The sequence below is a fragment of the Bufo bufo genome, chromosome 6 (assembly GCF_905171765.1).
Source record: "Bufo bufo chromosome 6, aBufBuf1.1, whole genome shotgun sequence".
In the NCBI taxonomy this organism is placed as follows: Eukaryota; Metazoa; Chordata; class Amphibia; order Anura; family Bufonidae; genus Bufo; species Bufo bufo.
The window spans coordinates 31,880,749-31,893,513 of record NC_053394.1 but is presented as its reverse complement, the minus strand read 5'-3'; the positions used below and the strand labels follow the sequence as shown (position 1 = coordinate 31,893,513).

Below are 12,765 nucleotides of genomic sequence, written 5' to 3'. Positions count from 1 at the left end.
TTTTCATACACTGTTTACTACGCAAACTTTGATGTAGATCAGGTAATTGTGGGAGTAAAACTCGTTCTGTTCAAAATTATTCAATGCTTTCCAAGTGCTTAATTCATTTAGGCATACCTATTACTTATGCATAGCAACATTTTGTGACGTGTTACAACAATTCTGACTTCGGATTTGTAATCCGCACACTCGATTTAGTATAGGACAAAGGGTTTTTGCCCAGTAGCAGACAAAAAGTTTTTTTTTGTTGCGTGGTGTACAGCGCTGCGTCATTTACTTCGATATGCAGCCATTTTCATGAAATTACCTTTCAGTGATAGGCACGTGCAGAGTAGTCCTTGATATTGATGAGTGATGGTCTTCCTCCACCCTCCCACCACTGATTGACAAACTGCTCCCTATTAGGGCTCATTTAGACGGCCGTATGCTGTCCACAAAAATGCGGATCCGTTTTTTTTTTGTCCGCAAATAAGAAACGGTGCGCCGGAGGTTTCTGACCCCTGTTGTAGAGGACGACACCTGAAACTGTTGGATATGGACATCTGGGATTTTTTAGGCACAGAAGGTATCAATCACCTGGAGGGGGATAAGATGCTTTTCAGATCACTTACATGTATTTCGAGGGGATCAGATGACAATAACTACAATGTACCTATTTAAAAGAGTGATAACATTTTTTTGCATCAGTTCTGATACATTTGTATCTTTTCCATCGACAGATCTCCTGAAGATACGATGATCAGGAGGTGTGTGCACTGCAACTGCTGTGACAGATGACATTCTCCACTTTAGACAAGGATCCATCATCTTTCATACATTTGTTTATCCCTCATTTATTGAAGATGGTTGGTTGACGTGATGTGACGGATAATAAGTGATGTCATCAGTCACCTCCCTGCTTACATCAGTGGTTGGAGATACACTATAAAGGAGTCTTTCCGCTGTATGAAGTAATGGCATATACCATTCACTTTGGCTTACTGGGCCCTGTTCTCGTGATGAGTGGAGGTTGCAGAGGTCGGATTAGACCTGTGGATGACCCCCTATAACCGCAGTACCCCTTTAGGCGTTGTAGCTCCTTCGCTGCATTATCCACCACAGCTGCCTTTTCATCTTGCACTGCGGTCAGTCTTATTCACTGGAATAGAGATAAGCTGCAGGCACTTCATTCTAAGGCCTCATGCATACGAACGTATGCATTTTGCGGTCCGTAAATTGCGTATCCCAAAAATACGGATACCGTCCGTGTTGCATCCCCTTTTTTTGCGGACCCATCGACTTTAATGGGCCTGTGGTTGGCCTTTTGCTTCCAAGTGCAGGACACGTTCTATCCTTTTGCGGAATGCACATACAGATGCAGAAAGTACACGGATCATCCATTTGCTTTCCACATCCGTATGTCTGTTTGGCAAACACACAGAACATGTCCGCAAAATGCGGGCCACGGACTCATTGACGTCAGTCAGTCTGCATAAAATAATGTGGACGGTGCACAGACCACATCCGTATTTTGTGGATCCGCGATTTGCAGACCGCGAAATGGATGCGGTCGTGTGCATGAGGCCTTAGGATCATGGGAGTCCCGGAAATCAGATCCCTACTGATAATAAAGTGATATGAGATGGGCATACTCCTTTACACCTCTCATAGGCCTCCTGCACACGACCGTTTACTGGCCGTTTTTTGCGTTCCGTATACGGTCCGTATACGGAACCATTCATTTCAATGGTTCTGCAAAAAAATGGAATATACTCCGTATGCATTCCGTTTCCGTATGTCTGTTTTTCCGTTCCGTTTAAAGATAGAATATATCCTATTATTGCCCTCAAATCACGTTCCGTGGCTCCATTCAAGTCAATGGGTCCGCAAAAAAACGGAACACATATGGAAATGCATCCGTATGTCTTCCGTTTCCGTTCCGTTTTTTTGCGGAACCATCTATTGAAAATGTTATGCCCAGCCCAATTCTATCTATGTAATTACTGTATACTGTATATGCCATACGGAAAAACGGAACGGAAAAACAGAACAGAAACAAAAAACGGAACAACGGATCCGTAAAAAACAGTCCGCAAAACACTGAAAAAGCATACGGTCATGTGCAGGAGGCCATAGACTGTGGGTTTTGATTCTTCACCGCTTGTAAGATCTCTGCTTGCTGTCAGTAAATGGGAACATTTTCGTTTCCATTCAGAATACAATGTGCAATCCCCCCCCCCCCCCCCCCAGTTTGTTACATTTGTATCTGGTCTAAACATTGTAATCTCCAGGCTTATGCCTCGGACCTGCGCTGATACATTGTAACAGTTCTCTGCTGCCAATGTACTTATCTCTGAGGATTGCCTAGATTGGATATAAACTGCATCCCCCTCAGATGTCCCGAGTATTAGATCTCTGCTGGATTTCAAACTCTGAACTTGCATGTCCCTGACAGCAAGCGCAAGATCTTGAAAACGAGCAAGCGAAGGTAAATTCGAAAGCTGCACGACGTTTCATCATCCAGCGATTTATTTGCCGAAGACTGGACAATCCCTTTAAAGCCACTAAGGCTCCATTCACACGTCCGCAATTTCGTTCTGCATTTTGCGGAAAGGAATTGCGGACCCATTCATTCCTATGGGGCAGCATGATGTGCTGCCCGGACACGGAATTGCGGATCCGCACTTCCGGGTCATCACTTCCGTTCCGCCAAAAAAAATAGAACATGTCCTATTCTTGTCCGCAATTGCGGACAAGAATAGGCATATTCTATTAGTGCCGGCAATGTGCGGTTCGCAAAATGCGGAACGCACATTGCCGCTTTCCGTGTTTTGCGGATCCGCGGCTCCACGTTGCGGGCGTGTGAATGGAGCCTTAATCTGTAAAAGAGGCAAACACTTGACTGGAGAGCAGTAGCCGGGGCGTGCAGATCAGTGCCACCGCACGCTGGCAGTGCAGTCAATAGACGTGACAGCAACGCATTGATTCCTCGGTGACGCCGGCGCTGCCTGGTGACACAGTGTGTGCGTGTCGTCAGCCGGCTTTGTGTGGGAGTGATGCGGCTGACCTGAGAGCGCTGCAGTTCCCATGGTAGTCTGTTGCAGGCTTGGTGCCTCCGTCGGGCTTGATTGCTGGGAGTCTGGGGATAATTTCAGCTTCCTCCTTGGAGTGACACTGAGCAAAGAGAACAAAGGGAATTAAGCGTCTATTGTTGTGGCTTCAGCCCAAACCAATGGCAACCGATCAAACAGAAATGAATGCAGGCGTGAAACCACAAGATGTAGCCCGCGCAGAGCTTGTTTCACACAAAAAGGAAGTATTACAGCAATTAAATCCAATAAAAAAAAATAATAATAATCCAATAATGAAAAATATTCCTTACTGTTATCTGCTTCTGGAAAAGCTGGGTGTCAACCAATATCTTGCATTGCAGCTCTCGGGGGTTGTCACCCAGCTTTCCTTGAGTTTTTGAACGGAGCAAACCTTCTTAGTTATGGAGTAATACGGCAATGTGGGATATATCGCTGGATAGCCGGACAGATTTGCCATTCAGGGGGTCTGGGAAAAAGCAGCAACCATATTGGTTGTCACCCAGCTTTCCGTGAGTCCTGATAGTGCAGTAATAAGGGAGTTCAGGATACACCACTTCTTAGCTAGGCAGGTTTTCTTTCCAGGAGTCTGGGAAAGATAGGTGACAACCAGATTAGGAATTCGAATGACAACCATATTGGTTGTCACCCAGCTTTCCTTGAGTCCTGAAGAGCAAATCTTTTTAATAATTAAGCAGTAATAACTGATTTTGGGATATAGAGCTGTTTAAATAGGAAGATTTGCCATCCAGAAAGCTGGGAAAGTTAGGTGACAACCAGACTAGGCGTTCTAATGGCAACCATATTGGTTGTCACCCAGCTTTCCTTGAATCTTGAAAAGCAAATCTTCTTAGTCATACAGTAATAAGGGAATAGATTGCTGCACACAAAGGAAGATTTGACATGAAGGGCGTCTAGTAAATCTATGTGACAATGCAGATTAGGAATTGTATGCTATATTGGCTGTCACCCAGCTTTCCCTGAGTCCTGATCAGCATAAATGATTACTTATACAGTAATAAGTGTGTGCAGGAGGTACCACTTCATAAATAGGCAGATTTTCTATTCAGGATTCTGGGAAACATGGGTGACAACCAGATTAGAAATTCTAATGGCAACCAAATTGGTTGTCACTCAGCTTTCCTTGAGTCCCGAAGAGCAAATCTTTTTAATTAACCTTATTTTGGGATATAGAGCTGTTTAAATAAGAAGATTTGCCATCCAGAAAGCTGGGAAAGTTGGGTGACAACCAGACTAAGCATTCTAATGGCAACAATATTGGTTGTCACCCAGCTTTCCTTCAGTCCTGATCAGCTAATCTTTGTTAGGGCTCGTTCACACGACCGTGGGAAGCCCGTGCCCGTTTTGCGGACCCCATTTGCGGATCAGCAATACACGGGTCCCTTTCCGTGGCCATTCCGCATCACGGATGCGGACCCATTCATTTCAATGGGTCCGCAAATCCGGAGATGCGGAATGGAACCATGGAACGGAACACTACGGAAGCACTACGGAGAGCTTTCTGAGGTTCCGTGCTTCCGCACCGCAAAAAGATAGAGCTTTCTCTATCTTTTTGCGGAACGGAGGGATCGCGGACCCATTCAAGTGAATGGGGCCGCGATCCCTATGCGGCTGCCACACGGCAGGTGCCCGTGCTTAGCGGACAGCAATTTGCGGTCCACAGCACGGGCACGGGCTTTACACGGTCGGGTGAACGAGCCCTTAAGTAGTAATAAGAGAATTTTGGGGTATAAATCACTGCATAACCGGGGCGCAGACTGGTCATTCAGGAGTCTGGGAAAGATAATTGGCTGTCAGCAGCCTTCCCAGAATGAAGTCTAACTAGACAGACGGTCTTATTTAGCTACTGAATGGTAGTACTGTATGGGCTTTGTATGGCCATATAAACTTTAGGGCTCATTCACACCATTGTATGTATATTGTATGTATATTGTATGTATATTGCGATCCGCCGGATGACGTCCGTGTGCATTCTGTATTTTGCGGAACAGTACAGCTGGCCCCTAATAGAACAGTCCTATCCTTGTCCGTGATGGGGACAATAATAGGACATGTTCTATATTTTTGCGGAACAGACATACAGAAACGAAATGCACACGCGGTATCTTCCATTTTTTTGGCGGACCCATTCAAATGAATGGTTCTGCATACGGTCTGCAAAAAAAAAAAACACGAAAGGACATGGAAAGAAAAAATACGTTCCTGTACATGAGCCCTTAGGGTCCGCAATGCACAGGCACCGACAGTGGAGCCGCCGTATGCGGTTCGCAGACCCATTCACTTGAATGGGGTCCGCGATCTGCATCCGATGGTCCGCACTGCAAAAAAAAGTAGTGCACGTACTACTTTTTTGCGGTGCGGAGGCATGTAGAGAAACCCCACGGAAGCGCTCCGTAGTTCTTCCGTGGGTTTCCTTGCCTCCATTCCACACTGACCTTGCGGGTTGCGGACGGGTCTGCATCCGTGATGTGGTGCCAGAATGGCCGGGGCCCGTATTTTGCGGACCCGCTGTTTGCATGAGCCCTTAGGGTGACAATTCAGGAGCAGTGGTTGGACCTAATATTAACATCCTATGTCTTCATTTACAAACTTCCCACTTGAATCCTATTTTTTACTAAACCAAAACCAGATGATACAATGAATACAATACAATGTAACATAACACAAAATCAGATGATACAACATAATGCACAATACAGAGCAAAATAATACATTACATTACAACGTAACGTAACACGAGAAAGGACAAGACAACATAACACCATACGATACACAACGTAATACATCACAACACAACACAACATGATGCCAGATAATACATCACAATACAATGTAACTTTCTCAGCCCCCCCGATACCTGTCTTCGCAGTGTAGATGCCCCATGTTTCCACAGAGGCAGGTGACAGGTGAGAGCCCCAGATCTGGAGAAAAGCTCAGCACTTCATCCAGGCTGCTGTCACAGCTGCCACCAGGCACCTGGTCACTGCTGACCCTTTGCAGGACCTCCACCTCCAGAGCACAGGACATTGCGGGGCTGATCTGCACAGACTGGATGGATGCAGGGCTGTTTATGTTTAGATTCCCTGCTCTAACAAAGGCTTTGATCTGCTGCTTGTTTGAATGTCCCTCTCTGTCACAGCATAATGACTAGTGCCTGGTGATGGTATCTACAACAAGCAGCCAGAGAACAGCTGACTAGTCCTCAGGAGGCTTGGAGAAGCCAAGTGTCTCCCAGGTCCTGTTTGTGGGCAGGCCGGCCTCTTATCAAGCTCTAACAGTCTGGATCTGATGCTTGTAATTAATTCTTGCACAGTTGATCACCGGCGAGCGACCTCATAGCTTCTGGTATTAAAAGGAAAGCACCATTTTTCTTTTTAATTATAGGGTTCATGGTAACATGACGTTGTTGTAAAATACTGGAAACCAAGTCCAAGCAACCATTCTGGAAATATTGCAGTAGTTGAGATGCTCCATGGCCCCTTTTTTGTTCCCGTTGAAGTTGCACTAAATGTCACATGAAAATGACCATAATTATCGCAATTTTTGGCTAATATACAGTATCTCTATGTGTTTGTATAATTATTATTTTTTCACCATAGGAAACTAATAAAGGGGTTGTCTGGTTTGCATTATTGATAACTGATCCTCAGTACAAGTCATCAATATCAGATTGGCGGGGGTCCGACACCGTGCACCCCTTATGATCAGCGCTCCTTCGCTGTTTACCTGGTCACCGTCGGCATTGTAATGACAGCGTAACACAACTGCTCCTGCCTGTTCAAGTGAATGGGAAGCATGTAGATGGCGAGCAGTAAAACAGTAAAAAGAACACATCGCTCACATAAGGGCATGCCGCCTCCTCATGCTGCCGGGTGTCGGACCTCCGCTGATCTGATATTATTGACCTATCCTAGGCATAGGTCATCAATATTGGAAACTCGCGATGCTAGGTAGGCCCGTCACTGTCTGCCATTGGCTGCCCCCCCCTCGACACAAGGTGTTTTCATCTGCGCATGGGGCACGGGGAGAAGCAGCTGCGGCCGTGCGAGGACCAGGAGCGGCGCGGGGAGCCAGGTAAGTATATTCAGTTTGAGGGGGGGACATTTTTTAGTCTCAGATAACCCCTTTAAGCTGGGGCTGGGGCTAGGGATTTTGGCTGCGACACCCCTCACATGACCAAAGATTGCAGCGCAGCCATTGGGTCACAGCGTGGCGACCATAACCCCGGAATTGCAAAAAAATCCAGGATTGTTCCAGTGTCATAATTATGTAATTACAATTTTACAGAATAGCCGATGCAAATTGAAAAAGAAGGTTCCTACCCTAAGGGGTACGTGTCTCATCCACATGAATGTCAAGACCCAAGGTTACTCAGCAGAACATTGCCCAGAGCACCACACTGCCACCGCTGGCTTGTCTCCTTCCCATGGTGCTCCTGGTGCCATCTCTTCCCCAGGTAAGTGACCCTCACACCCCCGGCTGACCGCGCCATGTAAAAGAAAACGAGCAGTCTGCCTTCTTCCATTGCTTCATGGTCCAATTCTGATGTGTACTCATGTGTCCACTGTAGGCACTTTCGCAGTGGCGTTGCTCGGGCTGGTGTCACCCGGTGCGGTAGAAAATGGTTAGCTCAGCAGACCCCCCTAGCAGTCAGAGCCTGGTCTCGGGAGGGGCACTTCCAGATTATTTTCTGTCCGCCGCCACAAAACAATGGTGCTTATAGAACAGACTACACAGTGTAGCGATATACTGTATATTGTGGGGCACAGTGTAGAGGTATACTGTATATTGTGTGGCACAGTGTAGAGGTATACTGTATATTGTGTGGCACAGTGTAGGCTATATGTGTATAACATAAACATATTTCATATGAAAACTTACAGTTACTTGGCTTGGCCCTTGGGGATCTCGGACACCACTTCAACACTTTGGCTGGGGGCTCGGTGGAGCTGATGTTGTGTTTTATCCTAATGAGAAAGATTTCATAATAAGGATTTGGAGAAGGGGCAGAGGGATAGCAGAGCAGGGAGAGGCTGGTGCTTCTACGACCTTCTGTATCAGAGGCAAAGCACTTACCCACACAGCTATGAGAGCTGCATAGCTACTGAATGAAAAATATGAGACTTCTACTGTAGACTCTGTTATAGCTGGCTAAGTGTACATCTATACACATGACAGCTGCCCCAGCACACCCAGCACTGATATATCTCTATATGACAGCTGTCCCAGCACACTCAGTACTGCTATACCGCTATATATGATAGCTGCCCCAGCACACCCAGCTCTGCAACATCTAATACACATGACAGCTGTCCCAGCACACTCAGCTCTACTATATCTCTATATATGACAGCTACCCCAGCACACCCAGCTCTGCTACATCTATACACATGACAGCTGCCCCTTGCACACTCAGCTCTGATATATCTATATATCTCTAAGTATTACTATACAGTAGATATATATAGAGATATAGCAGAGCTGAGTGTGCTGGGGCAGCTGTCATGTGTATAGATGTAGCACAGCTGGGTGTGCTTGGGCAGCTGTCATGTGTATAGATGTAGCAGAGCTGGGTGTGCTGGGGCAGCTGTCATGTGTATTAGATGTAGCAGAGCTAGGTGTGCTGGGGCAGCTATCATATATAGAGATATAGCAGAGCTGAGTGTGCTGGGACAGCTGTCATATAGAGATATAGCAGTACTGGGTGTGTTGGGGCAGCTGTCATGTGTATAGATGTACACTTGGCCAGCTATAACAGAGTCTACAGTAGAAGTCTCATATTTTTTCAGTCAGAGGCTATGCAGCTCTTATAGCTGTGTGGGTAAGTGCTTTGCCTCTGATACAGAAGGTTGTGGGTTCGAATCCCAGACACATCTCTCTCTCTTTCTCCTGATGGCGGCAATACAGATGACTATGCCTGGGATTTGTAAATGAGAAGCATGCAAGTTGTGCTGCTGGCCCTGCTGGTGCGACCCACAATGCCACTGCGCTTTCGGCAGTGGACCGAGGTCAACATGGGCGATCTGACCGATCTATGGCTATGTAGCCCCTTACACAGCAGGCTGTGACCCCCTGTGTGCTCTGACATCTTTCTATCATATGCAGCAGTAACTTGTTAGCAATTTGTGCTATAGTGTCTCTTCTGCGGGATTGAACCAGGCAGGCGCCTTCACCCCCCATGTGCATCAATGAGCCTTAGGCACTTGACTAAATGGTTGGTTGCCAGCCTTGTCCACCAGAACCCCCCACCCCCACCCCCAGCATGGCCACTTTTTTAAAATATAAAAAAAAATCTTGCAGCCAAAACAAACTCTAGGCATTACCCACCCAGCCCCAAGATGTCAAAATGAATAGAGCAGAAAGTAAAATTCATTTTATGACTTCACTTTATAGTAACTCAACCCTGGTAACAATTAAATGAGTAAAACTATGAATTTGTTACCTTTTTTTTCCCCATTCTATGCTGGAAAAAAATAATAGTTAATTATATTAAAATGGGAGAGATATACAGTACTGTGTAAAGTCTTAGGCCCCTTTCACACGAGCGAGTTTTCCGCGCGGGTGCAATGCGTGACGTGAACGCATAGCACCCGCACCGAATCCTGACCCATTCATTTCAATCGGTCTGTGTACATGAGCGTTGTTTTTCACGCATCAGTTCTGCGTTGCGTGAAAATCGCAGCATGTTCTATATTCTGCGTTTTTCACGCAGCCCTGGCCCCATAGAAGTGAATGGAGCTGCGTGAAAAACGCAAGCAAGTGCGGGTGCGATGAGTTTTTCACTGATGGTTGCTAAGAGATGTTGTTTGTAAACATTCAGTTTTTTATCACGCGCGTGAAAAACGCATCAAAACACATTGCACCCGCCCGGAAAAAACTGAACAACTGAACGCAACCGCAGACAAAACTGACTGAACTTGCTTGCAAAATAGTGCGAGTTTCACTGAACGCATCCGGAACCAGTCCGCAACGCCAGTGTGAAACCAGCCTTAGGCAGGTATGGAATAAATTCTGCAAAGTATGAAAAATGCTTTAAAAAAATAGAAGTGTTAATAATTAATTTTTATCAACATGCAAAGTGAATGAACAAAAGAGAAATCTGAATCCAATCAATATTTTATGTGACGCCTTTGCATCAGTTCTTCTGGATGTACTTGCGCACAGATTTTGGAGGAACTCGGCATGTAGGTTGTTCCAAACATCTTGGAGAGCCAATTACAGATCTTCTGTGGATGTAGGCTTGCTCCACAAGGCTGAAGTTGGTTTCTTATTCACATCATTTGTATTTTATTTTTTTTATTAATTTTGAGGAGACCTTATCCCAAGTAGTAGAAAAAGTTGCAGTGAGCTGTCCTTAAAGGGGTTGTCCAGGTTCAGAACTGAACCCAGACATACCCACATTTTAACCCAGGCTACCCCCCTAATATGAGTTGCCCTGTGCTGGATCGGCAGGCTTTAGGGAAGTGCTAAAGCCAGCCCATTAGTGCCGGTGACGTCATCAGGCTCACTGCTGGGTGGCTGCCTCCGCAAAGGAGAGTATCGGAGCATAAAATGCTCTGATGCTCATATTAGGGGGCTGCCTGGGTGAAAATGTGGGTATGTCTGGGTTCAGCTCTGAATCTGGACAACCCCCTTAAAGTAAATCAATTGAAAGCTACATTAAAATACGAATGATGGGCACAAAATGGGCATAAAAGTGGGCACAAAAAAGTGTGATTTAAAGAATTTATTGAATTTGGGCCAGTGATCTTACACTGCCAACATACAGAGGGTGATGCCCCTCATCAGATACAGTTCTTGTGCCCAGAACCTGTTCAGACCAGACGTCTATCTAATGCCAGGCATTGCCCTCTGTATGTTGGCTTGGCGAGATAATTGGTCCGAATTCATTTAATTCTATAAATCACACTTTTTTGTGCCCACTTTTATGCCCATTTTGTGCCCGTCATTTTAATTTTAATGCCGCTTTCAACTGATTTACGGTACTTTAAGGACAGTTCACTGCAACTTTTTCTATTACTTGGGATAAGGTCGTCTCAAAATTCATTCAAAAACAAAAATAAAAAAATACAAATGATGTGAATAAGAAACTGACGAATAAGAAACCAACTTCAGCCTGGTGCTTCCTCCAATCCTTCTGTCTCTTCGTCTAATCCCAGACTCCATGATGTTAAAATCAGGGCTGTGGGGGCCATATCATCACTTCCAGGACTCCTTGTTCTTCTTTCCCTGAAGATAGTTCTTAAAGGGGGTTTCTGATACTTTTATACTGATGACCCATCCTCTGGAGCGCCTTCTCGCAGCTCACCACACACAGCGCCGTGCATTGTATAGTGGCTGCGCTTGGTATGGCACTCCGCTCCATTCACTTCTATAGGGCTGAGCTGCGCCTAGGCCATGTGACCAATGAATGTGACGTCACTTGGTCTAGGGAAAGCTGCAAGAGGCCCCGACACTACTGTGAGTGCCGGTACCATCTCAAACAGTTGATCGGTGGGGGTCCCAGCTGTCGGACCCCCATCGATCAGATACTGATGACCTATATATAAAATAAAATAATAATAATATGAACAATAAAAACGTCTCAGAAAACCACTTTAATGACATCGGCCGTATGTTTGGGACTGTTGTACTGTGGCAGAATAAATTTGGAGCCAATCAGACGCCTCCCTGACGGTATTGCGCGATGTATAAGTATCTGTTTGCAATTGTTTTTCACTTTGAGACAAAACCAAAAATATTTTTAGAAATCATAACAAACATAAACAAAGATTTAACATATAAAATGTTTAAAGGGGTTGTCCCACGAAATATATTCTACAGTTTTCAAATCAGCATCTGGATCTGAATACTTTTGTAACTGCATGTAATTAAAAAATTTGCATAGCCTCTGAGCTATTGAGTAAAATGTAGCTGTATAGCGCCACCTGCTGTTTGTTCTTTTTTTTTCTTAATTCTTTGGCTCACTGAGAAGGCCGCACATGCTCAGTTTCATCCATGAACTGCCTCCTGAGCTGTGATAGGGAGAGCATGGACACGCCCCCTAAGCTGTGATAGGGAGAGCATGGACACCCCCCCGAGCTGTGATAGGGAGAGCATGGACATGCCCCCTGAGCTGTGATAGGGAGAGCATGGACACGCCCCCTGAGCTGTGATAGGGAGAGCATGGACACGCCCCCTGAGCTGTGATAGTGAGAGCATGGACACCCTCCCTGAGCCTAGGGAGAGCATGGACACGCCCCCTGAGCTGCAGCAGAATGGACACTCCCCCTGAGCTGTCAGCTTGATATAAATCTAGCAGATCAGTGAATGGGAAGATCTCTAAATCCATGTGAGGTACAGGGCTGGTTCTAGCTTTGTTAGAAAGAGGTTGTCATTTACTATATGATGTCTGATTTTAATTTTTTACATCTGCCATGGGAGAACCTCTTTAAATCCCATAAAAGGGTTCATTTCCTTGATGCATTAAAAACAATGCAAAACTCTGACTAAAAGAAAAATACTAAACTCAGGGTAAAAGACCTTGTATAATGTGAGGCTGTTGCTGTTCTATTTTTATTCATGTATTTATTTTTTTATTTTTTTGGGGGGGTGGGATCTTCCAGGATGACCTCCCCCTGCAGTACCCTTTCTGGCCACCAGAGGCCGCTGCTCCGCAGTCCCGTCTACTGGCCGC

General features: G+C 45.6%; 1 protein-coding gene across 1 annotated transcript in view; it reads right to left on the bottom strand.

Moving 5' to 3' along the window:
• The window catches only part of LOC121005482 (M-phase inducer phosphatase 3-like), a 30,047-nt gene extending 23,931 nt beyond the window's left edge, over positions 1–6,116 (bottom strand). The window contains exons 1-2 of the mRNA XM_040438251.1: positions 5,947–6,116; positions 3,047–3,153 (exon numbers count right to left, since the gene is read on the bottom strand). Coding sequence (XP_040294185.1) covers positions 3,047–3,153; positions 5,947–6,116 — 277 coding nt within the window. The remainder of the gene's footprint in view (positions 1–3,046; positions 3,154–5,946) is intronic.
• Positions 6,117–12,765: the final 6,649 nt, after the last annotated feature.